This window comes from Gouania willdenowi, chromosome 21 (assembly GCF_900634775.1).
Source record: "Gouania willdenowi chromosome 21, fGouWil2.1, whole genome shotgun sequence".
Taxonomy (NCBI): Eukaryota; Metazoa; Chordata; class Actinopteri; order Blenniiformes; family Gobiesocidae; genus Gouania; species Gouania willdenowi.
In genome coordinates, this window is record NC_041064.1 from 19,633,922 (window position 1) to 19,661,019 (window position 27,098).

At 39.8% G+C, this 27,098-nt stretch overlaps 1 protein-coding gene across 2 annotated transcripts; it reads left to right on the plus strand.

Moving 5' to 3' along the window:
- Nucleotides 1-116: 116 nt before the first annotated feature.
- Nucleotides 117-11,830, plus strand: LOC114455273 (katanin p60 ATPase-containing subunit A-like 1). 2 transcript variants are annotated; one of them, XM_028436402.1, is made up of 11 exons: nucleotides 117-448; nucleotides 1,307-1,480; nucleotides 1,571-1,731; nucleotides 3,431-3,599; nucleotides 3,694-3,821; nucleotides 4,449-4,554; nucleotides 5,834-5,992; nucleotides 6,367-6,493; nucleotides 7,247-7,381; nucleotides 7,485-7,611; nucleotides 10,906-11,830. In XM_028436402.1, exons 2-11 carry the CDS (start codon nucleotides 1,319-1,321, stop codon nucleotides 11,102-11,104), a joined length of 1,473 nt encoding a protein of 490 aa, XP_028292203.1. In that variant the 5' UTR covers nucleotides 117-448; nucleotides 1,307-1,318; the 3' UTR covers nucleotides 11,105-11,830. The 2 variants fall into 2 exon arrangements, with proteins under 2 accessions (XP_028292203.1, XP_028292205.1); XM_028436404.1 differs by having other exon boundaries at nucleotides 117-350; nucleotides 1,331-1,480.
- Nucleotides 11,831-27,098: the final 15,268 nt, after the last annotated feature.

Here is a 27,098-nt window from a genome sequence, read left to right on the forward strand (position 1 = left end):
ATTAGATGAGAATATACGCCTTGTTGATGCTTTTATAGAACCAAGTAAATAATAACATATTTCAGGCATACGTTTATTTGTCATTTAAAAAAAAAAAAAAAGCAAAATGTGATGATCCATTAGGTCGAGAGTGAAGTCACAAAAGAAGAACATAAGTACAAATAAAAGGGGAGACACGCTTGTTTTAAGTAATTTATGTGAACAACTCTAAATAACCATAACTTTGTCGTCTTATTTCCCAGCTTGTATTGAGTCCGTGAAAGCCGCACAGCGTCACTCTGTGGCCATGGCAACACTGCACACCAGACTCATTCAATATCAAACTTCCCGCGGCGTCACTTTTAATGCAGGTTAGAAAACATGTTATTACATTACTGAAGCAAAAACACAAGCTAGTCCTATTGTTGTGTCTGTTACTTCTTTCCATGCTCGTATTAAACCACACACGGTGAGGATTAAGCAGTGGTAAACATGGTTTATTCACGGTTTGTTTTCGTTCTGTGGCCTAGCAGTAAGCTAGCAGAAGGCTAACATTTGGGAGGCTTCAGGGTGTTGGAAGGAATATTATTGAATGGGATTTACTGATGTTATTTTACCTACTCCTAAAATGTATTTCTTTATTATGGTGCACTGACTCATTGTTGCAGTCAGAAAAAAATGTACTGTACAATTTATCTCTACATTCCATTAAAACTGGTTTTATAATGCATTTTGTGTGCATGTTTTGAAATGCAGGCTGTGTAGTATATTTGTTTTATATTCAAAGGCTTGAATGATCAATTTTTTTGATGCAGTCATTATTGTTTTCTACAGTTTCGGTGACGTGATAGGTGCACCACGTGACTTAAAGTTCCGTCAGTTTTATTTTACGAAGTGTCTTTCCGTATCAATAGCCTCTGGGACTACGGGTAGCACTTTTCCCGCGTTTTCCGGAATTTTTCTACATAAGCGTAATGTGGCTGTTTTTTCACCGTGCCAGGATGGGACGGCCTTTATTTTAGCTCATATTTATTTTTAGCTAACCTGCCAACCCTTTTATTTTAGCCCTAACCCTTTCCCTATCTCAGGAAATTCTTTTTTTCATTTTTGTATTTTTAAAGGTGGAATTTGCCATGTGAAATATGTTAAAATGAAAAAACATATATGTCAAAAGTGGGATTCGAACCCACGGCAGCAAACGGCAGACTCTTTGAGTGAGGTGCCTTAGACCACTTGGCCCTCCTGACACGGTGATAATCCATAGTGTTTATTGATATGTTTCCGTATCAATAGACACTTCCTAAAGGGCCATCTGATTCTGATTCAGCTAATATCCAGCATGAATTTCAAGGAAATCGTTGATAACGGCAACAAGGGTCGGGAGTATGCCATGCTGGGGAACTATGACTCCTCCATTGTGTACTACCAGGTCATCATTCAACAGATCTGCAAGCACTGTCAGTCCCTCAGAGATCCTGCCCTTAAAGTCAGATGGCAACAGGTGAGTCCATCCAACTCTGTCACATCATCTGTAACAGCGGTCGTGTATTTTGTGATGCAATAATATTTGCCGTATTTTGTCCATGACCAGGTTAGGCAGGAGCTGACTGAAGAGTATGACAAAGTAAAACTTATTGTGGCAATAAATGAGAGCTTTAAGACGCAGAGGTTTGCTGATGTCCGTCCCCCAAGTCCAGTGGAGAGAGCTGCTGATCCTGCTGTGTGGCCCCCTCACTTCCCTGCAGAACACAGGTCACATTTAGAATACTAAATCCCACAAAGCTGCATGTAGATGATTCATGTCATGATCATTTGAAACTATCTTAGAATATATTTCCTAATGGTCAGTGTTCAGAGAGCAGACTTATTATTTGCTTACCTGACACTTGTGACCATTAAGTGACTCTTTTTTAAAAAAAAAAATTTTTTCTGTACTTATTAATTTTCTGTTGGACTTGGACTTGATTTTTTATATAGCGCTTTATCACCACACTGAAGCAGTCTCAAGGCGCTTTACATATCAGCTCATTCACCCAATCACTCTCACATTCACACACCAGTGGGACAGGACTGCCATGCAAGGTACTAGTCTACCACTGGGAGCAACTTAGGGTTCAGTGTCTTGCCCAAGGACACTTCGACACAGTCAGGTAGTGGGATCGAACCCCCAACCTCTCGATCAGAAGACGACCCTCTACCACCTGAGCCACGTTCGCCCTGTTACATTGTTTGTTGTATTTTCTGTATTTCTGTCATCTGCCTAGGGACTACAGATGTAAATTAGCCCTGTGGTTATAATCCGGCATGTTTTTCATCTGTTTTTGTTGCTTCAATGCAGCTGTTCATTCATGTGCATTGTCCCTATTAAATAAATTAAAATAAAATAAACTTAATCAAGGTATGTCACAGTTGAGTGGCGGTGTGGACCCAAATGCAAGGAGAGATGGAGGCAGGATGGATGCATAGCATTCTTGGAAACGGTCCATGTTTATTTACCAAACAAAAGTCCCTTAAATCCCAAAAGACAGGAGGTACAGGGAGCAAGGACCAGATGCAGCAGAACACGAGGAGGGAAGACAATGACATTAACAATGAACCAGCAAACACACTGTGACCAAGCACTCAGCTAAATAATGGAGGAGCCCTGATTAGGAATGGGCCACACCTGGGTGGAAACATGAGGGAGCTAATCAGTCACCAACCAAGCACACAAACATCACTGGGGGGGTGGAGCCACAAACAGGAATACCTGAAACACAGACAAGAGTTAACATAGGAGGCCAGACTCAAACAGAACCAACAAAGACAAAATAACTTAAAGAGGACCCCAAGGGCTAAATAACAAAACCAACAAACCCTGACAGTATCAAACTCACTTTAGTTCAGGAGCCATTATAAGGACTTGTTTGAGCACAAGTGGGCCACAGATTTTGGGCGGGAAAAAGAGCAATTTCAACAATAAAGTGCCCTAGTTTGCACTACCGGGTATGAATGGCATAAAAAGTTTAGAAGACAAAGACAATATCCAAGCAAAAAGTGACCTTAAACTGAAATTCATTGAAATGTTCTTGATTTTGTGACCAATTTTTATTCAATGTGGAGAAATTTTACACAATAATTTGAGGGAAAATTGCAGGATTGTGGAAAAATTGAGCTTTTTTTTTTTTTTTTTTAACAATTTTAGATTGAAAGTGATTGCCTTCATGTGATATAAACATGGAAAATTGGTAAAAAAAAATGTACGTAGTAATATGTGTATTTGTCAGACAATTTTGGAACCTGACGATTAGCTGCTAGTAAAAAGAAACAACTGTTAAGGCAGAGAAGAGAAGTCACCTCACACAATATATTTCATACTTAGTTTTACATAAAGATAACATCTAGCACTTACAATGTGGGTGTATTTTAATTAAACTTTTTGATGTGTTCCTCCTGCATTGTTCACATGTAGAAATCCTGTGACATTGAAGCACGCTATAAGTGGAGTTAAACAGCAGAGGAAGGAGGCCCCTGCCATGCAGCATCGAGGAGCTGGACCAGCAGGTCGTGCACAAGCTAAACCCAAACCAGAGCACATGGGAACCAGAGACTACAAGGTTACAAAGACTAAAGATGAAAAGGTCAGACTATGGCGATCTTTTTCTGGCTGAGCGAATGTTAGTCCGTCCCAAAAGATTAATAAAAAAAAAAAAAACCTTCTTTTTTATTTTGCAGGGAACGAAAGGTGGTAGAGATCAACAGTGTGATGTAGAGCAGAAGAAGTTTGATGGCACGGGATATGACACCGAATTGGTCGAGTCACTGGAGAGAGACATTGTGTCCCGCAACCTAAACATACACTGGTATGATGAGAACACAATCACAAACGTGTTTGTTTGTCTTTGTCGCTGCTGCTAAGTAGGGGTGGGAACCTCTGGGTACCTCACGATACGCGATACAAAGCTCATGATAACGATTATCCCACGGTATGACGATACTGCGATTATTGATATATTGGTCAGAAATAAATCTGCGATAATCTATGACATAAGAAAAAAAAAGATTAAGTGAAAAAACTAATTTTATATCTCTGAAAGACAATAAATTGAAAAAGTGTCTTATGAACAGTGACACTATTTTAGTGCAATATTTCTGTAAATAAGTGTCAACATACCAATGTAAATGAATAGGTATCTCCAATAGTGCTTTCTGTAAACAAAAAATAGGGTCTTTTTTACCAGTGACACCATTATAGTGCAATATTCCAGTAAACAATATATTGGTTCCTTCAACAAACAGTGACAACAGTTCTGTGAAGACGTACCTGCACATTTTAGTGAAAAAGCAGAAAAGGTTTTGCAAAAAAAAAAAAAAAAAAATATATATAAAAAAAGAATGATACTTAGCGTGAGCATATCGGAAAAATATCGCGATATATCACCGTATTGGGATATCATCACACTCCTACAGCTAAGTGTTAATCATTTCAGGGAAGATATTGCTGATCTGGAGGATGCAAAGAAGCTTTTGAGAGAGGCTGTGGTGTTGCCTATGTGGATGCCAGACTTCTTCAAGGGCATTCGCCGCCCTTGGAAGGTACACAAACACAAATTTATACACAATCCGTCTTTTGCATGTTTTGTCTGAAGAACAATTAACTTTATGCGTATGTTTTAGTGAAATAAGAAATCATTTTCACTTCAGTTGTACTTTAGTGTTCATGGTGATAGCGTCACATTTTACTTAAACCTAAAAGACATTTACAAAGAAAATTCAAAAGTTCTGCTATGATATTGCTCATTGGGTAGAATACAATTTCAATTCTAAAACATTGCTTAAAAAAATTTGGCTGCTTCAATATTTATTTCTCCTCACAACTACAGGACTGGTGAAATTGTTGCTCTTTTGTGTATGCAGGTGAACACTGTAATGCCTAGGTTCCCAAAGTGGGGTACGGGTACCCCCAGGGGTACGCAAATTGTCATAGGGGGTACATGAATAAAAAAGAAAAAGAAAAGGAAACTAGAATATAATTCTACCAGCAGTCAGGAGCCGCTATGCATTACCTCAAAGTACACATTAGCCGATGTAAGACTACCCATGGTTACAGATTATCATTCTTTTTTTTCAATTATTACATAGAAACATTTCATTGTAGGGCTACATTGTATGTGACATTACATCAGTGGTTCCCAACTTTTTTTGGGTCATGACCCTATTTTCCAGAGTTTTTTTTTCTTTTTAGAATTAGCTTTTGACAATGTTTGCTGTTGCCAGGATTAGTGCACTAAGTGATAAGTTGCACCAGCTCACATATTTTAACTGCATTTTATTTGAGCTAGATTTGTATTTGAGAAAGTGAAAGCACAGAATACAGTTGTTTAAGATAGTTCTTTTTGTGTGTGGTTATAATTTCAAAAATAATAATAATTAAAACATTTTAAAAATATTTTTTTGATCAGCATTTTTAATTGTTATAACTTATTAGACATTCCAGGGGACCCCATTTGAATTATTATTATATTATTATTATTATTATTATTATTTCTCACACTGAGGGTTTCCTTTTTGTCATTCTTTTTTTACAAGTATTCAGATGAATGACGTTGGGCCCTCAGTGGGTCTGATACTGAATTGCCTGTGAGGAGCTTGTTTCTGTATCTGCTGTTGTTGGGGTTTCATCATGCGAGACGTCAATGCTTCAGGCAGCCCACAATGGTCAAAGAGCCACTTTCTGTTTTTACAGTAGCACAGTGTTTTCCAGTCTTCTGATAATAACATACATAACTGATGTTGTTAACTTAAGGTTATGGAATTAAACAGTACATATATATATATATAGTTCATGTTCATTCAATCTGACATTTTCCCTCAGGGTGTGTTAATGACCGGGCCACCAGGGACTGGGAAAACCATGTTGGCCAAAGCTGTGGCAACAGAATGTAAGACGACGTTCTTCAATGTGTCCTCGTCCACCCTTTCCTCCAAATACAGGGGGGAGTCGGAAAAGCTTGTTCGTCTCCTGTTTGAAATGGTAAGCGCATGTGCAGAAACAGAATTGGGCCACAGTTTTATTTGGGACCAAAATCCTGGACCCAGCCATCATCATATCATATATAGGACTATGTCTTTGGACACATGTAGATTAGGTTAATGACAAAATGAACAATAGGTTAGTGCCTGTAAGTGAGAAAAATGGGGAAACATGAATTTGTTGTAAAACTTAAATGTGCAACCTATTTTTTTTTTTTTCAGGTTTTCTTCCAATTTTCAGGGATTGATGTTATATTTTAAACATGTCATTCTGTTAATTCTCTTCTGGTCTTGAACTCTACAGACTTTGCATCTCTATGTCACTGTAAAGTCTAAAAAAAAATCCCTATTGTTTTTTTTTTTGTTTGTTTTCAGGCCCGATTTTATGCACCATCAACCATCTTCATAGATGAGATCGACTCAATCTGTGGCAGGAGGGGATCCTCAGATGAACATGAAACCAGTCGAAGAGTCAAGTCTGAGCTTCTGATTCAGATGGAAGGTAGGTACACCTGAAAACTGAGATGAGTTTCTATCGCGTTTCTGGGATTATGATGATTAAAGAAGATGGTCTGTAACTGGATGGTTGCTAGTTCAAAATCCCAACACATTGAGGAGAACTGGGGCCTTATTTATAAAACATTGAGTAGAATCCTTACTAAAAGTGAGCGTACGTCAAAAATCTGAAAATGTACTAAACCGTGCGGAGCTCACCTGCACACACTTTCCTTTACAAATCACAGCCCAGCTAGAAGTTGACACAAGCGCAGACACTGCTGAGTGTCAGGATCATGTGTTGATCGCGGTACTTGCATTCATTTTCACTTAGAGGCTTAATATGAACATTTAAATATATTACCTAATGGCTCACTGTTCATGTTTATAACACAGCAGGCTTGGGTATGATTATGTGGATCTATAACTCTGATATGTGAGCATATCTGACTTCAATTAACCACTTCACCATCACCCCAGATTCACAATTAGCGCACCAGTGGGCACATTCTCATGCTATGTTTATTTTTTATATATCACAATTTTTACGTGAAAAGTTTCATGTACATCTTTTAGGCCCAGTTTTGGACATGCGCAACGGTTATAAATGAGGCCCCCTGGCTTTATGCAAAATCATAATCCCAGAAAATGTTGCTGCTGCTGGACCATCAATCATGTTTGAATATTTAACCCCGACCCTGGGTGAGATTGACAAGGATATTTTTGGTTTAAGTGTAGCCCTATGTGGTTTTACGAGCAGGTGTGGGCGGCGCCCTGGAGAATGACGACCCCTCCAAAATGGTGATGGTCCTCGCCGCCACCAACTTTCCGTGGGACATCGACGAGGCGTTGAGGCGACGTCTCGAAAAACGAATCTACATCTCTCTACCAACAGGTGACCCTGCAAGCCACTCACTGACGAGACAACAGAGAAACATCAGCTAACCTGTGTGTGTGTGTGTGTGTGTGTGTGTGTGTGTGTGTGTGTGTGTGTGCAGCTGCAGGACGCGTAGAGCTTTTGAAGATCAATTTGAAGGAGGTGGAGGTGGCTGATGATGTGGATCTGGATCTAATCGCAGAGAAGATTGATGGATTCTCTGGAGCAGATATTACCAACGTGTGCAGGTGGGTGTATTTGTGCCATGTGATCAGACAAATCCACTACAGATACATCATCAGTTTCCATCTCCTGTCTTCTTTCCGCTGATCAGCCACAACATTATCGGCATAAAAAAAAGATCACATCAACAACACTTAGGGGCAGATTTACTAAAGGTTTTGGGGTATTAAATGTGTACAAACGTCACTCCATGCGCTAATAACGAGTACAAACTCCAGGGAATCAAGACTGCACATCTTCAGCGCCGTCAGGATGCGCCCTCAATCTATTTAGCGCGTTCCCTGATGAATATGTAAAGTCTCATAATGGCTGAAAAAAATGGGAGGAGGACATGCAAGTGAATTAATGCAGTAGGCGCAATGCAATTCATCAAATCTGGAACTGTTTGTGGTGATTGTTTTAGCACCGTAAAATAGTACAACTGACAAGCAGGTCTAAACACACACGCAGAGATCAGCTGCAGTAAATGTTGACACAAAACACAGCGGAGATGGCTTCAGTGAGCCTTTCTAGTATAAGAAAAGTCAATATTAACAGACACTGAATGAGAAAATAAAGTGTGAGTAAAGTGTGTGTGAAGGAGAGAAAAACCTGCACACCCGCGGCGGTGCGTGTGGCTGCGGTGGAGAGAGGATGCTGTGCGCGCTATGGACGCACCGCTCCAGTGATGTTTTGGCCGTCAAACTCTCGTGTCGCGTTGATGGAAGGAGCATCATGCCAGAATCAGCTGATCAGATGCGTAGTTGATGGCACAATGTCCACATATGAAAGTGAGGTGACATAGCGCTTTTCAGGAGCTCAGACCTGCTGGATGATGGTCAGTAGATCATCTTCAAATGGTGCCTGTGACTGTGTTGCAGCATTAACTCAGATCAATGGCATTAACAGATCAATAGGATGGTTTTTGTCCAAATCTGCCTATTTTTCATGGACTGATCAGAGCAAAGTTACAGGACCTGATGGAGCAGCTACATTAATTTAGGGGGGGAAAAATTTCACGTCTCAAGAGTCAAATAAAAGCAGTGTTTAGGTGGTATGACATTTACATCCTTTTATTAGTTAATGGACTGCTGAGTTAATGCTTCAAAGATGCTATGAAAAAAGATTAGCACAACTGCGTGGTTAGCTCCCAATTCCTGTTTAATTTTACACCAAAAAACGTGACGTTTCGGGCTGACCGCCCTTCATCCAGCACACTGCCTCCAAATAAAAGGGAAGTGTGTGTTTTTTGATTGTGCTTAATGCTTCAAAGACACTTGAGTTTGTCTTGTTAGGCATGCACAAAGAAACTCCTTTTAAGTTAATAAACATAAAATGACATGGGTTTAATTTATGTTCCTTAACCTACCTACCTACCAGAATGTTTCATCATTTCAATGAAATTTTCTGTAATAATCAATGTTTTTCATGTAATTTAAAGTCTGTGGGAGTTCAATTTAATGTTAACTGGAGGCTGTGGGCTGTAATGTAATTTATTTAAATTGTGTCAGGTTTTTCTTTGCTCATTCCAGTAAGGCACCGTACCAAAATCCCTGAAAATAGATGCGGTGAAACCCCTGTTAAAACAGAGAGTCTTCCTTTCATGGCCAAGATCATTGAGAAGGTGGTCTTCAACCAACTGAGTCAATTCTTAAACTTCAACAGAATATTTGATCAATTTCAGTCAGGCTTTTGTTCTCATCAGAGCACAGAAATAGCTCTTTTTTTTTTTTTTTTTGTAATTAAAGATTTTTTATTGAGCATTTTCTTGGTACATTACAAAATCACAATCCACACTCAATAAGGCGGCTGTACATATGCATAGATACATTCATGGATGGGGGCTTTTGTACAAGGTAAAAATAATAAAATAATAATTAATCACTATACTTATGGGCGGAATTAAGCAGATATGGGATCACTTCTCATCCTGACTTGTGTTTATAGTAATGTAGGACCAAAATGAGTCCCAAGCTGATGTGCTGTCCTTAATTTTTAATCTATTTAGCATGCATTAATATGAGGCCATTTTTGTTATCATGTTTGCCCATTCCTTAATATGTGGGGCGATTGGAGTTTTCCATTGTTTAAGGATAACCCTGGCTGCCACTGATACCCCAACCATAATAATTGAAAATTTCCCTATTGATATATTAGTTATCCTCCCTTTATCACCCAGTAAACACAATCCAGGACAAAGTGGTACAGGCTTTCCCAACCATTCACTAAGGACATGGATGACCTCCGCCCAAAAGCGTTGAATAATTGGGCATTCCCACAAACAATGCATAAGGGTACCAGTATCATTCTGACATTTCCAACACAATGCATTGTTCATAAAACTTGCCCTATGTAATCTCACCGGAGTCCAATAATACCATTGCAATATCTTATATTGTGTAAGTTTACTTTTACATTCTCTTACAAAATTTTCCATTTTCTAATAGATTTTTTAGCCATTTATTATCCCCAAATGTAACCCCCATATCCTTTTCCCATAAACCCTTCAGTGCTTTACAGTCCTCACTAATTACTTCACTGATTCTTCTGTAGGATACCGAAGCTCGATGAAGGTGAGATGGTAGGGTCAAATAGTCCAGAATGTGATTCACTCCTGCATGCTGGGGCAATGACTTAACACAACTCCTTATCTCAAGATATTTCCAAAAATGTCCATTCCCACACAGGTTATATCTGTTCATTATATCATTATATGACATAAATATACCGTCCTTATAAAGATCATCCAATGAACATATTTTATGATCATACCAACTTTTCCAGTATACCGCTTTTCCAACACAAATAGCAGGGTTCTGCCACAAGGAGGAGTAAGATTGTTTACAATGTGGGAATTTAAACATCTTGTGAAAACAGCTCTTATCAAAGTGACCAATGACATAAGGTTGAACGCTGATTCAGAAAATGTGTCTGTTCTCATTCTATTGGATCTCAGTGTTGCATTGAATAGTGTGGACCACAACATTTTTTGCACAGATTGCAAACTTGGGTTAGACTAAATGGAAAAGTAACGCTATGGTTTAAGTCCTACTTGGAGGAGCGAAGTTATTTTGTAGGCATTGGAAACTTTTAATGTGACAGCTTAACAATGTCCTGTGGGGTTCCCCATGGCTCTGTTCTTGGACCCCTTCTGTTTAGCCTTCAAATTGCTATCTTTAGGACAAATTTACTGCTGATTTTAATGTTCTTATTCATTTTTAAACTTTTTATTGTGAAGCACATTGAATTGCCTCATGTATGAAATGCGCTATACAAATACATTTGCCTTGCTTGTAATCATATCTTAATCACTCTATCAGGGACGCGTCTATGATGGCGATGCGAAGGCGAATCGATGGCCTAACCCCAGAGGAGATCCGAGCTCTGTCCAAAGAGGAGCTGCAGATGCCTGTGACCATGGAGGACTTCAATCTCACACTTAAGAAGATTTCAAAGTCTGTGTCTGTCGCAGACTTGGAGAAATATGAAGCATGGATGTCTGAGTTTGGGTCCGTGTAAGAGACAAAGGCTTAAATATCGGCGGTTAAAAAGGTGCAGTGCACCGAGGTCCATGTGCCGTAAGGGGCCCATGAAGGAAGGAAAAGAAGTGGCGTGCAAAGGAGGAAAGAGAGGATGAGAGTGAAGCTAAAAAAAAGTAGATTGCACCGAGGCGTATCACCATGATGTTACACCACTGGTAAGAGATGCTGTCGAAGGACTATGACTATATGGGGAAGGAGAACATGGAAAAAGTTTGAACTCAATGACATTTATTTTAATAATAAAATTTGTTTTAAAGCACCTTAATGGTTTTAAGAAAACTGCTGTTGTTAAGAGTGGAGAGCTCCTGTGGTTTGTGTGGTCAGCAGATTCCTGTGGATAAATTGATGCGTCTGTATTGTAAATCAGTTCATGTTTGTCTATGTGTTGTGGCCGCCATCTACATCACCAGTCTGATCCTTGGAGGATGCAACATTGGAGAATAAGAATACTATGTTTAGCTAGCTGAATAGCTAAAAATCACGTTGCTTGCCAACAACTTTTAGTGAAGACAGCATAGCATCAGTGAAGGGACTTTGGTCTGAACGGTGTAGCAAAGAGAGAACCTGCAAGGGAAATAAGTGACATTGTTATATTTATTCACTCTCATTGAGATCTTAGCAGCCTTGTTTAGGTTTGTTGGGGATGTGTTGCAGTATTAAGAAGACAAAAGCAGGAACAGGGTCTACATTAAACACGAAGAGTAAGGGAAAGGGTTTCAAATGGATTTTTTTGGTGTCAGTATTGAAAGACATGTAAGGTTTGATCTAGTGACAGTGTAAGTACCAAATGTGTCCGGGCTGTCAGGTTAGTCAGGTGTCCGGCGCGCATGTGCGAAACGCGTCTCCATCCGGTCGGCCTATTTTACGGCAATTCGTGTACTATTTAAAAGGTTGAAACCCTGCTATTTAAAAAGAATTAGAATCTTGTGTTTTGAGTGAATTCCTATTTATTTTGGTTTTTATATTATCTTCTGTTTGGTTTTTGATTGTCAGCATTGGCATGTACTTACACCGGATTGTAGACTACGTCACTTACCTTCACTCGCAACAACACAAGACACAACATTGACAATCAAAAACCAAACAGAAAAAATAAGATAAAAACCAAAATAACTTAGAATTCACTCAAAACATACATTTCTAATTTTTTTTTTAAATAGCAGGGTTTCAACCTTTTAAATAGTAAACAAACTGTCGTAAAATAGGCCAAACGGATGGAGATACGTCTTGCTCATGCGCGCCAAACAATCTGACAGCCTGGACACATTTGATACTTACACGGGCAGAGAGAAGGATGCTGATAGACCATAGAACTAACACTTGGTCTGGAAATTGTTCTTATCTTATGTTAGAAAACAAATATCAGTATGCTGCTTCCACTCAACTGTTTCGACGAGACAAAACGTTAATAAAGCAGTTGCTGCTGCAGATGGGATTAAAGTACAGTATGTGTTAGAGCGGAGTGTCATCTGCATTTCTGTAAGATAGCCCGTGCTTCAAGAACTTCACCTCAATTATTTTCAAACCTTAAGTTAAAGACGTCAATCCTTTATTGTAAAGTAGCATTCCACGTTGTTTGACCTGTTTCCTTTTTATTATATCTGGGAATTGTTTTGTTTTTTTACTTGACCTGATGAATACTGGTGTAATCCGCTCTCAGACAGGGAGTCTTGTTCTACTTGGTAAACTAACACTGGGAGCAAATGTAGTCTTGTTTTACATGTTAGACCTCATTCAGAAACAAGCAAGACTATTGCCCAGGTAAAGTTTCTGATACATGGCACATATTGGTGTGTAGTTTTTGTGTTGTTGTTTTTTTTTGTCAAATGTTTTACAGTCTTTTGTTGTGTAGCTTGTTTGCTGTTCTTCTGTAGGAGTGGCATCCAGTCGCTCTTAAAACGTGTGTGTGATTAATCACAATGCACTACGCTTGTGATTAATCACCCAGAGTCCCTCCCTGAATCCCCTCCCCCGATTAATTCTGCCTGCCAACACATGCTATCACACCACAAAACCACTTATTCCTTCTGAATACAAATGTATTTGGGTATAAAGTACTGTTGTTAATTTATCCTAATCCAACTCAACAACAAATTTTATTGTAGAAATGTAGGAGTTATTGCGTGCCCTCTATGGTTTTAATCCCAATAATTCAATTTAAATGTTGCTATTGGCAGGTAATGGTGGTTTGTGGCATTTTGGTGGCTACCACGTTTTCCTTCTGCTCCATTCTTTCTGCAAACATAAGGATTAAATAGAAGTTACTCTCATTGGGTTGTTGGATCAGATAGATGCCAGGTTAATATCCAATGAATGCTGGCTTTCTATCAGTCAAATACAAGATATTTTTGTTTGCATGACCACACAACTCTAATACATATTTAAAGGGTGTTTTCCGGTGTTCAATAGCACTGTATTTGTGTTACCATGGATAATCCAGATTTTTTTTTGCTTGTATTAATAGATGTGCTTAAAGGTTCACATCTCTCATGAATGAAAAACACTTGTGTTAAATATGTTTCTGCAGTTTAAAAACTGTTTTTGAGAACTTTTAATGCATTTCCCTGAGCCCCTTGCTATGTAGACTGAATACACTTGAAAATCTGTGACTGACATTGTGTTTGTATTTATAAAAAGTTTGTTGTAATCCTTGTTCTTTTCAATTTTAAACACAATGTGACTAATTGAAAGTATGGAACCAATAGATGTATAGATCTTTCGGTTGGTTATAAAGAAAATAAACATTAAATTGTGTTTTGCTCACTTCTTTGTAAATACAGTATATGTGTGTACAATTTCCATTAAATTATTGGGTGTTTGGATCAGTAACTTAATTTTTATCTATCAAAAAAACTGATTGACAGGAATATTTTAGCAGTGAAACTAGGTTTATTAACCTTACAGAAGACGTGCAGTATGCATGAAACCAGAATTACACTGGTGCAAAAAATTGGGACAGCATTGTCATTTTGTTGGTCTGAATACCTGTACTTAGCACTGGTTATTGGAACACAAAAAATGGCTTGGTGAGTTCATCAAGCCTTGAACTTCATAGACAGGTGCATCCAATCATGAGAAGATGCATTTAAGGTGGCTGGTTGCATGTTGTGATGCTCTATGCGTCTCCTGTGAAGCGTGTCAACATGGATTCCTCAACACAACTCTCAAATGACCTGAAAGAAAAGATTGTTTAATGTCATAGTTTAGGCCAGGGGTAAACTGGGAAAACTGCTGCTGTTAGAGTGGAAAACTGCAAAGAGAACCTGCAATGTTGACATTGTCATATTTATCATATATGTATATATATTAGCAGCCTTGTTTAGGTTTGTTGAGGGATGTGTTGCAGTAATGCAGTATTAAGATGGCAAATACAGGAACAAGGTTTACATTAAACACAAAGAGTAAGAGAAGGGGTTTCAAACGGATTTGTTGGGTGTCTTTAAAAAAAAGATTTCCTTTCCTATCCACTGTTCCTTCTCCTCCTGAAGTGTTTAAGTGGTGGCCATGATAAAGAGCGTCCGAGTTCTCTATAAGCTCAGGAAAAGAGGCTCAATGCTTCCTTTTTTACCTCCTTTAGCCTTGGAAACACTGATGCATCCTTTACCAAAGGAGACGAGAAAAAGCTGACCCACAATTCCTTGCGGCGACAAAATTTAAAGGGACACGCACACCCGAGCACATACGGAAACTCACAATGACAGTACTAATGCAATAATATGCCTTGAACAACGTTCAATAAATAATCTAAAACCCATATCTTATTATATGTCAGACATATTGTCAGATTATAACTGACATAAAACAGACAGTCTGTGGTTCAATGAAGAGGGATCAGAGACATTTTTAGCCACGTTTATTCAACATATTTCATATTTCTGAGTGGAAGGTGAGTGTGAGCAACATTCTCAATGTGACATTCTTTTAGTTTCACTTTAGTTCCTCATAGCCTGGTAGCCTCTTTCAATATCTTTTTATATTAAATCAGCGGAAAGTGTTATAAATTAGCTTTTAGTCCATTTTTGGACATTTGTAGTTTTTTGACCACGGCAAACGTCACTAACCCTCGCGGCCGTCAGATTATTACGTCACCTAGAGGAAGTGTGTCTGATTGTCAAAACAAATGTGATGGTCGTTTCCTTACTCCTCTCCTAACACCTTTACTTAACCCTGTGACGTCATCCACGGGGTTAATAAAAAGTGGATAGGAAAGGAGATAGGAGGGATTATTCGTACGCATGCAGCCTCAGTCTGGAAACGTATCTGTTGTCACAGAGATTTTGAGTATAGAAAACAAATGGCGTAGTACAATGGTTCCTACTTATGCATTTTCTTTCCATAATAAAAGTTCTATGGTATACTTAAACGAGGTGGGTGCAAACCAGAACTACAGCAACTTATAGCAGCAGTACGGTGTACATTTGGAAATCCTCAGGTCTCAGAGAGAGGTATCAGGAAAAGTTCTGTCATTTTTCAGATCAGATCCACACAGTGACGTGTTCACACATCGTCTTTTGTTGGACAAATGGCTTTCTGAGAGAACTGATTGGTCAGGAGGCGGAACTTTAGCACTCGCTAAAATCCAAGCCAGAACAAAACCTGCTCCCGACCAGGTTAGTCGTTCAGCCTAAGTTACCATGGTGATTCAGCTTCGTAAGACATTAGCGAGCTTCGTAGGACAACACACACTGATTAAATCCCAGAAGTTAGTGCAATAAGAGGTCATCTCGCTGCGTAGCTTACCCCCTAAAAGTTGAAATGTTACATGTGGCCCATGAACTCAAATAAGTTTGACAACACACACTGGATTTTAGTGGTTTTAGTCAATTAAGAGTCGACTTCTTTCCTTCTTTCAAGCAACTGCTATACTTTCATTCATTTGTGTTGAAAACCTATACGACAGTGTTTACCAGCCTTTTTGGTGTTGTGAACTTTACACTCTAACCCCTTTTTCAAACCACGACTTCCCCCTTAACTTTTAGTCACATGTTGTTTACATGACGGCAGGCACCCACTCCCTTCTGTTTTAAAACAACAGTAACTCTGCATTTAACCCATTCACTGAATTATTGAATTTTGGATTTGACTTATAATGTATTCATGCCATTTAGGGACGATGGGTGGAAAAAATGATCTATCACTGTATAACCAGCGGTTCCCAACCTATTTCTTGTCATGACCCCATTTTTATATCACAAATTTCTGGCGAACCCAGAGACTTTCTTTCTCTGAAATTAGTTTTTTTTTAACATGTTTGTTATACTGTGTTACAAATACAAAGTGACAACATACACCTGCTCAGATATTTTGTACTTCTTTTTATTTGAACTAGATTCATATTTGAGAAAGTGAAAGTATAGAATGCAGTTGTTAGAGAATGTAAGTGTGTTTTATTTTGAAAAGTATTTAAGCTCTTTGAGCTTTCTGCCCCATTCTGCACTGTGTATCTATTTCTGTGATATTATTGTCACTGTAACGAAGGGTTCTGGTGAAAGGGGGCTGTCACCATGGGCATCGGGTCAGAATGCTCTTTTCACACAATGAGACTGGATATGGTTCAGTAAGTTTATTCTTTCTTCAGAGGCAACGAGGGTAGGAAAAAACACACATGAAATGATTGCCCTCGATGCAGTGCTGAACTGCTACCCCATGTGAGGATCCAAACCTGAGTGCTGGTGAGTGCCATCTTAAATAAGCAGTGACCAGGTGTATCCAATCAAGGGAAAAAAAAAAGGAAAAAAAACAAGGAAGTATACTGAAGGGAGGTGCAGTAAAAAAAAGAGAAAGAGAACCTGTGGGAAACTAGTGATCTTTGCTACAATCGCCCCATATTTCTAGTGAGAAATAAAATAAATAAAAGATCAACTAGAGAAGGTCCTCAGGAAGGGCAGGAAGTGGGATTAGTTTTGCAACTGGTCGGATGTAGGTCTTGTCTTTCACCAGAACTTCAGCTGCCCTGATGAGTTCATCTTTACTTGGAATAAGCCGGGTCACTTTTCCTACTGGCCAAAGAGCTCTTGGTAGTTGCGGATCAAGGATCATGACGACAGAGTTCAACTTCAACTCTGGTTTGTCCCTTTTCCATTTCTGCCGTATTTGTAGTGATGGTAGGTAGGATTTAGTGAAATGTTTCCAGAAATGGTCAGACAGTATCTGTGTATGGCGCCAACGCCGTCGACTGAGGAGTTCAGAATCTGGATAAGATACCAGAGGGAGTGATGCGTCATGTCGTCCCATAACGAGAAGGTTGGGGGTGACTGGATCAATGTCCGCAATGTCTGAAGATACATAGCCAAGTGGTTTCGCATTAAGGATTCCTTCGATTTCAGTCAGAACGGTTCTCATAACCTCTTCAGTGACCATCTGTGCACCAATGGTCGTTTTTAGAGCATTCTTGACTGAACGTATTTCCCGTTCCCAGATTCCACCAAAGTGGGGGGCATGAGGCGGGTTGAAGCAGAAGTCAATTTTCCCTTTAGCTAATACTGATTGGAGAGTGGGACAGAGGTTGTTAAAGGTTTCTTGTAATTCCTTATTTCCTCCTTTAAAGTTGGTTCCTTGAACACACAAGATCTCGTATGGCGTTCCCCTTCGGGAGGTGAATCTTCGAAGAGCCATCAGGAAAGAGTCAGTGTCCAAGTTATTGAGGAGGTCGAGATGTACACATTAGGTTGTGAGACATTTGAATATTAAACCCCACCTCTTTTCCGATCGGCGGCCAATCTTGACATTGTACGGACCAAAGCAGTCCACTCCAGTGGAGTAGAAAGGAGGTTTAAGAAGCCTGAGACGAGCAGCAGGCAAATCAGCCATCTTTGGGATGATTGGGTTAGCGCGCCACTTCTGACATGATACACAGCAGTGCTGATGTTTTCTCACTGCTTCACTTCGACGTATTTCAGCAAAGAGTCTTTCTGAACCAGTATAGTGTAATTTGTTATCATAGTCTTGAATAATCAATCTTGTGACATAGTGAGAAGGATCGAGTAGAATTGGATGCATTGAAACAGGTTCGAGATGACTGTGTCTTAATCGCCCTCCAACATGAATGAGTCCGGAGGATTTACAGAGTTCTGGGGACAGGCAGAGTAAGCGACTATGTGAGGGGAGGGGTTTCTTTGACTGGATACAAGCTAGGTCCTCACCAAAGCTTTCCAACTGTGCGTTCCGCAGAATTTCCTGTTCTGCATTCAGGTAGTCAGCTGCTGATGGATTTCCAGATGTTGGAACGGAGAGAGCTTTGGCAGTGGTATCAAGGAGCTCTTGAAAAGTCTTGAAGCTATTACATTGAAAAGCATCAGCAACGGTATTGATGACACCACAAAAGTGAGACCTTTTCAACTCCATTTGATCATTGTCTAGTTCTGTAGATTTGAGCTTGGGCCAGTTTTCTGATGTTTCATACAGGAATGATGGCCCATTTGTCCATCTGCAGGGACTGAGGATTTCTTGCAAGGATTTGCCTCTCGTAACGTCATCTGCAGGGTTGTTAGCTGAATCAACATAGTTCCAATCTTGTGTGTTTGTGAGATTTTGGATTTCTGACACTCTTGTTCCTACAAACACTTTAAAACGGCAGGAGTCGGCCTGCCTGCCAATGAAGTACAGTTGTTGAATCGGTCCAAAGTGTTATGTTCTGTATTGGAAGGGTCAATTCATTTCTTAGTAGGTCACAGATGCGAGCGCCAGATAATGCCGCGCATAGTTCCAGTCTTGGCACTGACAGCTGCCGTTTTGGCGAGACACGGGAACGAGCAAGTATGAAGCTCAGCTCCACTTGGCCTTTGTTATCCTCTGATCTCAAATATGCAACCGCTCCATAGGCGCGTTCAGAAGCATCACAAAAGATGTGGATGTCTCGAATTGTTTCTGGGGCATCCATGTTCTTAGAAGTGTAAACAGCGAGGAATGGTGATTTGAGACAGTTGTTGTAGTTCTTGTTCCCAAGAATTCCAAGCTGTCAAAATGTCATATGGAAGAAGGGGATCATCCCATTCCCTCTCTTTCCTCCATAGTTGCTGAACCAGAACTTTTGCACGAGTTGTGAAAGGTAGGAGGTAGCCTAAAGGGTTCATACAGATGTGAAAGGACTCTATAGATATGACGCTATGGTTATGAGGTGTGTCTCCACAGACTTGAATTTGTAACCAAATTGGTCAGGGTCTGCAGTTCCAGAGCAGTCCAAGTGTGCGCTCCTGGGGGTCAGCCCTTTCTTCAGACAGCCAAAGTTCACAGCTTTCAGACCTTGCATCTCTAGGTAAGTGGTTGATGACATGAGGATCATTGCTTGCCCATTGACGGAGGTCAAAACTTCCCGCTGAAAGAGTGGCTCTTAGTTTTATCAAGGAGTGTTCGAGCTGCCACAGCTGAAGGAAAACTTTGTAAGCAATTATCAACATAGAAGCATTTATTTACTGAATGCAGCACATCTTTGTCTGATTCATGGTCGTCTTTTACATGAGTTTGCAGGGCATAAATCGCACAGCAGGGACTACAAGTGGTACCAAAGGGAAGAACTTGCCATTGATATACTGTTAGTGGAACGTCCTTTTTCATATCACGCCAGAGGAATCGAAGAAGAGGCTTGTCTTGGGGCAGGAGGCACATTTGGTGAAACATGCCTTTAATGTCCCCACTTATCGCTACAGCATGTTGTCGGAAGCGTAGCAACACACCAAGGAGGGATGGTCCCAGGATAGGTCCAGGTAAAAGATACTTATTGAGGCATTGACCTTGGAAAGTGAATGAACAGTCGAAAACAATCCGATCTTTGTTATTGTGAGTAACATTATGATGAGGAATATACCAAGCTTCTTTGGTGCTGTAAACTTCCTCAGGGGTCAGCTTTACCACATATCCAGCTTCCTCTAGCTTTGAAATTTGTTCACAGTATGAGCTTGCTTTGTCCAGATCCTTGGATAGTCGAGATTCAATGTTACGGAGTCTTGACATTACTGCTGTTTGAGGTATATTCAGAAGGGGTGAGTTTGCTTGCCTGAGCAGAGGAGTGGCATAGTGTTGAACACCATTAAATAGAACTCTTTTTGTTGTGGTTTTAAGAAGCTCCATGGCTTGTTCGTCTTGCCTCGATCTGCTGACAACTTTCTCATTGTGTACGGGAAGGGTGTCAAGTTTCCAAAGTTTTTCAACATGGTAACGTAACTCTTCTGCAGGGGGTCCGATAGACAAGAACAAGCATTGCGTGGGCACTAGGGAATTGTGTGACTGAACTTCTCTGATTGGACCTTGGAGTGTCCATCCTAATAGGGTTTTAACAGCTACCGGGGATCCAGAAGGGCCTAACCTGATTGGAGCCGTAGGAGTAATGAGATTAATGTGATCTGAGCCAATGAGCAATAGTGGTGATGCCTTTTCTATGGATGGGAGTGGAATGTCTTTTAGATGCTTGTATTTTCGCTGGAGGGTTCGTACAGGATAAGTGTGGTCGGAAAGTGTCAACTGGGTTGCAGTGAAGGCATTTTGGATGGTAAAGGTCTTCTCTGGGTGTGCAGCGGGAGAGATCTGAAAACTGACAGATGAACCATGAAGAGTTTCAATCTCCTGGCGAACTGTTCTTAATGATAAATTTTCTGATTGTCCTACCAGGTGGAGGTTTTGAGCAGCTGCTTGAAGCAGAATGGTTCGTTGTGAACCATCATCGAGAACAGCATATGTTTTTAAAGTTCGGTCACCATTGCGGAGAATCACATTGACGACTTTAAGGAGGACACCATTACTGTCACTTGGTCTGTCAAGGTACAGTGTCTTCACAGCAGGAACAGAAAAATTGTTGGTTCTCTGATTTACATCACAGAGTATCTGCAGATGTCTCCTTTTGCAGGTGGCGCAGAATTTCTTTAGATCACACTTTGCTGATTGATGAGTCCGAGCACAGCGCCAACAACGTCTGTTCTCCTTTATCCAATTGATCTTCTGATCCTTAGTTAGAACAGTAAACTCTGGACATCTACTGATGTGGTGGTCTGTTGAACGACAATATGCACAAGTTGCTGTAGACATCTGAAGGAGCTCTGAAGATTGTCTGGTCTCATTGGGTTTGTTTGTGCCATGTAGAATTGTTGTCATTGCTGGTATTGATTTACATGGGTGTTTATATTGATTGAGAGATGAGATGGAGTTTTCCTTTCTAGGTTGACAACGAGCTTCAGTTTGTAACCAAGATGAAACATTTGTAAGTCGTATTTTAGGACATTCCTGATTGCGGCATACATGGCGTTTGAAGCGACTGGAATGTTCTGCTGGCAGTTTTTCAAGCAGCCGATCTACATGAGAACCGCCAGAGAAGTTCAGCTTGTCCTTCATTTTCCATTGTGCTAAGAAGACCAACTAGTGCTTGAACACGGAGGGCAAAGTTATCCAGAGTGCGGCCGTCACCAGCTTTAATGGGAGGAAATAAGGAATTACAAGAAACCTTTAACAACCTCTGTCCCACTCTCCAATCAGTATTAGCTAAAGGGAAAATTGACTTCCGCTTCAACCCGCCTCATGCCCCCCACTTTGGTGGAATCTGGGAACGGGAAATACGTTCAGTCAAGAATGCTCTAAAACGACCATTGGTGCACAGATGGTCACTGAAGAGGTTATGAGAACCGTTCTGACTGAAATCGAAGGAATCCTTAATGCGAAACCACTTGGCTATGTATCTTCAGACATTGCGGACATTGATCCAGTCACCCCCAACCTTCTCGTTATGGGACGACATGACGCATCACTCCCTCTGGTATCTTATCCAGATTCTGAACTCCTCAGTCGACGGCGTTGGCGCCATACACAGATACTGTCTGACCATTTCTGGAAACATTTCACTAAATCCTACCTACCATCACTACAAATACGGCAGAAATGGAAAGGGACAAACCAGAGTTGAAGTTGAACTCTGTCGTCATGATCCTTGATCCGCAACTACCAAGAGCTCTTTGGCCAGTAGGAAAAGTGACCCCGGCTTATTCCAAGTAAAGATGAACTCATCAGGGCAGCTGAAGTTCTGGTGAAAGACAAGACCTACATCCGACCAGTTGCAAAACTAATCCCACTTCCTGCCCCTTCCTGAGGACCTTCTCTAGTTGATCTTTTATTTATTTTATTTCTCACTAGAAATATGGGGCGATTGTAGCAAAGATCACTAGTTTCCCACAGGTTCTCTTTCTCTTTTTTTTACTGCACCTCCCTTCAGTATACTTCCTTGTTTTTTTTCCTTTTTTTTTTTCCCTTGATTGGATACACCTGGTCACTGCTTATTTAAGATGGCACTCACCAGCACTCAGGTTTGGATCCTCACATGGGGTAGCAGTTTCAGCACTGCATCGAGGGCAATCATTTCATGTGTGTTTTTTCCTACCCTCGTTGCCTCTGAAGAAAGAATAAACTTACTGAACCATATCCAGTCTCATTGTGTGAAAAGAGCATTCTGACCCGATGCCCATGGTGACAGCCCCCTTTCACCAGAACCCTTCGTTACAGTGACAATAATATCACAGAAATAGATACACAGTGCAGAATGGGGCAGAAAGCTCAAAGAGCTTAAATACTTTTCAAAATAAACACACTTACATTCTCTAACAACTGCATTCTATACTTTCACTTTCTCAAATATGAATCTAGTTCAAATAAAAAGAAGTACAAAATATCTGAGCAGGTGTATGTTGTCACTTTGTATTTGTAACACAGTATAACAAACATGTTAAAAAAAACTAATTTCAGAGAAAGAAAGTCTCTGGGTTCGCCAGAAATTTGTGATATAAAAAATGGGGTCATGACAAGAAATAGGTTGGGAACCGCTGGTTATACAGTGATAGATCATTTTTTCCACCCATCGACCCTAAATGGCATGAATACATTATAAGTCAAATCCAAAATTCAATAATTCAGTGAATGGGTTAAATGCAGAGTTACTGTTGTTTTAAAACAGAAGGGAGTGGGTGCCTGCCGTCATGTAAACAACATGTGACTAAAAGTTAAGGGGGAAGTCGTGGTTTGAAAAAGGGGTTAGAGTGTAAAGTTCACAACACCAAAAAGGCTGGTAAACACTGTCGTATAGGTTTTCAACACAAATGAATGAAGAAGTATAGCAGTTGCTTGAAAGAAGGAAAGAAGTCGACTCTTAATTGACTAAAACCACTAAATCCAGTGTGTGTTGTCAAACTTATTTGAGTTCATGGGCCACATGTAACATTTCAACTTTTAGGGGGTAAGCTACGCAGCGAGATGACCTCTTATTGCACTAACTTCTGGGATTTAATCAGTGTGTGTTGTCCTACGAAGCTCGCTAATGTCTTACGAAGCTGAATCACCATGGTAACTTAGGCTGAACGACTAACCTGGTCGGGAGCAGGTTTTGTTCTGGCTTGGATTTTAGCGAGTGCTAAAGTTCCGCCTCCTGACCAATCAGTTCTCTCAGAAAGCCATTTGTCCAACAAAAGACGATGTGTGAACACGTCACTGTGTGGATCTGATCTGAAAAATGACAGAACTTTTCCTGATACCTCTCTCTGAGACCTGAGGATTTCCAAATGTACACCGTACTGCTGCTATAAGTTGCTGTAGTTCTGGTTTGCACCCACCTCGTTTAAGTATACCATAGAACTTTTATTATGGAAAGAAAATGCATAAGTAGGAACCATTGTACTACGCCATTTGTTTTCTATACTCAAAATCTCTGTGACAACAGATAACAGTTTCCAGACTGAGGCTGCATGTGTACGAATAATCCCTCCTATCTCCTTTCCTATCCACTTTTTATTAACCCCGTGGATGACGTCACAGGGTTAAGTAAAGGTGTTAGGAGAGGAGTAAGGAAACGACCATCACATTTGTTTTGACAATCAGACACACTTCCTCTAGGTGACGTAATAATCTGACGGCCGCGAGGGTTAGTGACGTCTGCCGTGGTCAAAAAACTACAAATGTCCAAAAATGGACTAAAAGCTAATTTATAACACTTTCCGCTGATTTAATATAAAAAGATATTGAAAGAGGCTACCAGGCTATGAGGAACTAAAGTGAAACTAAAAGAATGTCACATTGAGAATGTTGCTCACACTCACCTTCCACTCAGAAATATGAAATATGTTGAATAAACGTGGCTAAAAATGTCTCTGATCCCTCTTCATTGAACCACAGACTGTCTGTTTTATGTCAGTTATAATCTGACAATATGTCTGACATATAATAAGATATGGGTTTTAGATTATTTATTGAACGTTGTTCAAGGCATATTATTGCATTAGTACTGTCATTGTGAGTTTCCGTATGTGCTCGGGTGTGCGTGTCCCTTTAAATTTTGTCGCCGCAAGGAATTGTGGGTCAGCATTTTCTCGTTTCCTTTGGTAAAGGATGCATCAGTGTTTCCAAGGCTAAAGGAGGTAAAAAAGGAAGCATTGAGCCTCTTTTCCTGAGCTTATAGAGAACTCGGACGCTCTTTATCATGGCCACCACTTAAACACTTCAGGAAGAGAAGGAACAGTGGATAGGAAAGGAAATCTTTTTTTTTAAAGACACCCAACAAATCCGTTTGAAACCCCTTCTCTTACTCTTTGTGTTTAATGTAAACCTTGTTCCTGTATTTGCCATCTTAATACTGCATTACTGCAACACATCCCTCAACAAACCTAAACAAGGCTGCTAATATATATATACAGTACATATATGATAAATATGACAATGTCAACATTGCAGGTTCTCTTTGCAGTTTTCCACTCTAACAGCAGCAGTTTTCCCAGTTTACCCCTGGCCTAAACTATGATGTTAAACAATCTTTTCTTTCAGGTCATTTGAGAGTTGTGTTGAGGAATCCATGTTGACACGCTTCACAGGAGACGCATAGAGCATCACAACATGCAACCAGCCACCTTAAATGCATCTTCTCATGATTGGATGCACCTGTCTATGAAGTTCAAGGCTTGATGAACTCACCAAGCCATTTTTGTGTTCCAATTAACCAGTGCTAAGTACAGGTATTCAGACCAACAAAATGACAATGCTGTCCCAATTTTTTGCACCAGTGTAATTCTGGTTTCATGCATACTGCACGTCTTCTGTAAGGTTAATAAACCTAGTTTCACTGCTAAAATATTCCTGTCAATCAGTTTTTTTGATAGATAAAAATTAAGTTACTGATCCAAACACCCAATAATTTAATGGAAATTGTACACACATATACTGTATTTACAAAGAAGTGAGCAAAACACAATTTAATGTTTATTTTCTTTATAACCAACCGAAAGATCTATACATCTATTGGTTCCATACTTTCAATTAGTCACATTGTGTTTAAAATTGAAAAGAACAAGGAATACAACAAACTTTTTATAAATACAAACACAATATCAGTCACAGATTTTCAAGTGTATTCAGTCTACATAGCAAGGGGCTCAGGGAAATGCATTAAAAGTTCTCAAAAACAGTTTTTAAACTGCAGAAACATATTTAACACAAGTGTTTTTCATTCATGAGAGATGTGAACCTTTAAGCACATCTATTAATACAAGCAAAAAAAAATCTGGATTATCCATGGTAACACAAATACAGTGCTATTGAACACAGGAAAACACCCTTTAAATATGTATTAGAGTTGTGTGGTCATGCAAACAAAAATATCTTGTATTTGACTGATAGAAAGCCAGCATTCATTGGATATTAACCTGGCATCTATCTGATCCAACAACCCAATGAGAGTAACTTCTATTTAATCCTTATGTTTGCAGAAAGAATGGAGCAGAAGGAAAACGTGGTAGCCACCAAAATGCCACAAACCACCATTACCTGCCAATAGCAACATTTAAATTGAATTATTGGGATTAAAACCATAGAGGGCACGCAATAACTCCTACATTTCTACAATAAAATTTGTTGTTGAGTTGGATTAGGATAAATTAACAACAGTACTTTATACCCAAATACATTTGTATTCAGAAGGAATAAGTGGTTTTGTGGTGTGATAGCATGTGTTGGCAGGCAGAATTAATCGGGGGAGGGGATTCAGGGAGGGACTCTGGGTGATTAATCACAAGCGTAGTGCATTGTGATTAATCACACACACGTTTTAAGAGCGGCTGGATGCCACTCCTACAGAAGAACAGCAAACAAGCTACACAACAAAAGACTGTAAAACATTTGACAAAAAAAAACAACAACACAAAAACTACACACCAATATGTGCCATATATCAGAAACTTTACCTGGGCAATAGTCTTGCTTGTTTCTGAATGAGGTCTAACATGTAAAACAAGACTACATTTGCTCCCAGTGTTAGTTTACCAAGTAGAACAAGACTCCCTGTCTGAGAGCGGATTACACCAGTATTCATCAGGTCAAGTAAAAAAACAAAACAATTCCCAGATATAATAAAAAGGAAACAGGTCAAACAACGTGGAATGCTACTTTACAATAAGGATTGACGTCTTTAACTTAAGGTTTGAAAATAATTGAGGTGAAGTTCTTGAAGCACGGGCTATCTTACAGAAATGCAGATGACACTCTCCGCTCTAACACATACTGTACTTTAATCCCATCTGCACAGCAGCAACTGCTTTATTAACGTTTTGTCTCGTCGAAACAGTTGAGTGGAAGCAGCATACTGATATTTGTTTTCTAACATAAGATAAGAACAATTTCCAGACCAAGTGTTAGTTCTATGGTCTATCAGCATCCTTCTCTCTGCCCGTGTAAGTATCAAATGTGTCCAGGCTGTCAGATTGTTTGGCGCGCATGAGCAAGACGTATCTCCATCCGTTTGGCCTATTTTACGACAGTTTGTTTACTATTTAAAAGGTTGAAAACCCTGCTATTTAAAAAAAAAATTAGAAATGTATGTTTTGAGTGAATTCTAAGTTATTTTGGTTTTTATCTTATTTTTTCTGTTTGGTTTTTGATTGTCAATGTTGTGTCTTGTGTTGTTGCGAGTGAAGGTAAGTGACGTAGTCTACAATCCGGTGTAAGTACATGCCAATGCTGAC